This window comes from Macroventuria anomochaeta, assembly GCF_010093625.1.
Source record: "Macroventuria anomochaeta strain CBS 525.71 unplaced genomic scaffold BU25scaffold_17, whole genome shotgun sequence".
Taxonomy (NCBI): domain Eukaryota; kingdom Fungi; phylum Ascomycota; class Dothideomycetes; order Pleosporales; family Didymellaceae; genus Macroventuria; species Macroventuria anomochaeta.
The window spans coordinates 39570-42857 of NW_022985378.1; the positions used below are offsets into that span (position 1 = coordinate 39570).

The following is a 3288-nucleotide window of genomic DNA, read 5'->3' on the forward strand; positions in this document are numbered from 1 at the left end:
TGCAGTGTTGGTTGGATTGCTGATTAAATACGTTTTGGGTTAGTGCGCCTGGATAACAAGCCTTACCTGATTGGGCTATTGACTACCAACCCATGCACTTTAAACAACAATAACTCCACAACCACAACACCTATTGACAAGATAAGGGCAGATCTGAACTCCTAGAGCTTTGGTCCACAATACTAAATGAAAATATCCACAACTTTTTTCCTAACCCTTACCCCCATTTGCTCATTCATGTCTTGACAAGGCTTGACAGGCTGTGACACACATAGTAGAAGGTAGAACAGGCCGAGGCCAACAAGCCACCCATCACAAAGAGGCAAGTTACAACAAAGGCAAAAAATGAAGTGAGGAATCAAAAGATTACATACCGTAAGGGCCCTGAGAAGACCTGATAAGGCTCAAACAGCCCGGAGGGGCACTGAGCAGTAACTCCAACCCAAATTGGCTTTGGAAGCCGGGTATCTTGAGAACCAAACGCCAGAAGTTGTCGCAAACCATTAGAACCTGGGGACCCCTTGAGACCCCTTGTCAACACGTCACACCCCTACTCGCTACCACTGAAGTACCGGTTGGCGGGGTTGGCGGCATCCCAAGCAAGCCTGAACTCTCTCTGTTCAACTCCCCTCTTGAGATGTTTACCAGCAGCGATACGGTCAGCAAGGAGGTTCAGCTGGTTGTAAATACCCTTCAGGGCCTCAGCAGAGGCAATAGAAGCGGAAGAGGAAGTGTGAGGAGCCTGGCAAGGGTTAACAGGCATCGACCGTATTTGAGAGGGCTTGGACTGACCTTCTGAGGAGTAGAAGGGAGGGAGCTGGCCTCCACAACCTTGAGCTTGCGCTTGCGTTCCATCTCAGCCGTGGGCACTACAGCACCAGTATCCACAAAGTCGGCATAGCCAGCATGGAGAGGAGTGGCATCACAACCCCGACAGGCACCCTTGGTGATGCTGGAGACTGAAATTCAGCATCAGGAGACCTGGGAAGGGCGGGGGATACACTTACACGAGGATGTTGCTCTGGAGGGCATCCGCCATGACCTTGGCAGCGGCGATCTTGGCAGGCTCGTAGCCAGAAATATCGATCGTGTTGACTGTGAGACGGCCGGTAGGAAGGGCGTTGATGGCATCATCCCAGACAAACTCGAGAAATGCCACAACATCGTCAACCGTGTCCTCAGGAACCTGGAAAGGTGTTAATGCAACTTTGTAAGGCCTGGATGACCCTGAGAAGCCTTGACCGACCTGATGGCAAGGCCTGGACATGGTTGAGCACTGCTCGCAGGGGAGCAGGTCATCAACATCAACCCCTTTGGGCAGCCAGAGCTTGTTGAGGTAGTCACGTGCCGAGTACGAGCGATCCTTGACCTGCTTGTGACGGCAGACCACCACCTCGGTCAGCGCGGCGCGATCACCACCGGCAGCCCTGGTGATGGAGCCTATGACAGAGCTTACGCACGCATAGCAGCCATTGTGGTTGACCACAGCGCGGCTGGATGCCTGGCGCTTCTGTTCGTTGTAGACGGTCTGAGACATGGCGAAGACGGGCCCCAGGGTTCAGCGGAGAAGGGAAGGTCTGGAGAGGCCTTGGAGGATCTTGGCTAGAAGCCAGAGGCTCGACAGACACTGAGCGGAGGGCATGGTCAGTAACGGATACACCACAAGTGAGGGCAACCATAGGATGGCCTTGACAGGACTTGACAAAGCCATGGTAGAGTGGATGCAATAATGGAGATGTGGGGTAGCTACTTGCCGGAAACAGAATAGTGGGCGAGTTGAGGGGAAGGGGAGACCGCCAGGCTTGGAGGGGTCGCGGTATCGTAGCAGGCGCTTGGACCACACGCTTGGCATTGGTCACGTGCAGTTGAGAGCATGTGCGGTGTACAAGCGCCTGGGGCCCGTGCGCTTGCAACCCCTGCACCTTTGGTCGGGGCGACCTCCCTCAATGAAGGAGGGCTTTGTCACAACTGCCATTCATGAGCCAGGCATTGAGAGGCCCTGTCAGGCCTCGGATGGCCTCAGCAGGTTTCAGCTTGGGCCATCAGGCCTTGCGCTCGCTTAGCAAGCGCACTCCCCTCATAATATTGCTGTCGTGTCCAAAGCCTTGCCTCCTTAGAGGATTGCATTGGTTCTATCCTGAGGTTGCCACCCTATTTTTACAGCAAGAGCTGGGTTACCCGCTTCATCAACAACCACTCGATCCATCTCATCTCTCAATACTCAACAGGTATGGACAGCAATCGCCACAACGCCAATTTGTATACCAAGTACAAGCTCTATTTCAACCTGTTGCAGTCCAAAATTGCCCAATACGACGTTGACGCTGAGCACACATACAATATGGATGAGAAGGGCTTTATGATTGGAGTCACCACTAGGACCAAGCAGGTCTTCAGTAGACGTATGTGGGAGAAGAAGGAGGTTATAGCAACTACTCAAGATGGTAATCGTGCCTGGGTGACGCTTATAGCATGTGTGTGTGGGGATGGATCGGCACTGCCACCAGGCCTCCTATACGAGTCTACCAACAACACTATACAGTCAAGCTGGGTAGAGGAAATCAAGCCAGGGGTACACTCTGTGTTTGTTTCCTCGTCACCTTCAGGCTGGACAAACAATGAGGTAGCTCTTGCTTGGCTCAAACAGGTGTTTGATTGCTACACCAAGAAGAAAGCACGAAGAAAGTACCGCCTATTGATACTAGATGGCCATGGATCTCACGTTACGATGGATTTCATCAACTACTGCGATCAGAACAGGATACTCTTGGCTATACTTGCCTCCTCATTCAATCCACACGCTCCAGCCACTTGATGTGGTGATGTTCAAGCCTCTCTCAACAGTGTACTCGAAGGAGCTCACAACACACCTTCACCATGGCCAGGGACTGTTGGTTATCAAGAAGGGCAACTTCTTCCACCTGTTCTGGAAGGTGTGGACGAGTATGTTCACTCAGGGGTTGATACTCAGGTCCTTTGAGGCTACAGGTATAGCACCCCTCTAACCCAATGTAATCCTCCAGCAATTTGCTAAGCCCACCCCTGAGGGCTCCGATAGCAACAGAAGCTCTTCTTCAGTCTACAGCGGCAAGGATTGGCTCAAACCAGAGACTCTGTTGCGCAAAGTTGCCAAGGACAAAGGCAGTGAAGACCTGAAAAAGATCAGGCGCTCACTCCACCACATCTCAGTTCAAAACTCAGTCCTCCACCACGAGATTACAGGCCTTAAGGAGGTTCTCAAGACTCAGAAGAAGCACAAGAAGAAGAGCAAGCCTCTTGAGCTTCAGC

At 52.3% G+C, this 3288-nt stretch overlaps 1 protein-coding gene across 1 annotated transcript; it reads right to left on the minus strand.

Moving 5' to 3' along the window:
* Positions 1-197: 197 nt before the first annotated feature.
* Positions 198-1633, minus strand: BU25DRAFT_491339 (uncharacterized protein). Its single transcript, XM_033711560.1, has 4 exons — positions 1247-1633; positions 1008-1186; positions 793-952; positions 198-742 (listed from the first exon to the last, which is right to left on the minus strand). Exons 1-4 carry the CDS (start codon positions 1535-1537, stop codon positions 551-553), a joined length of 822 nt encoding a protein of 273 aa, XP_033561453.1. The 5' UTR covers positions 1538-1633; the 3' UTR covers positions 198-550.
* Between the last annotated feature and the right edge of the window lie 1655 nt (positions 1634-3288).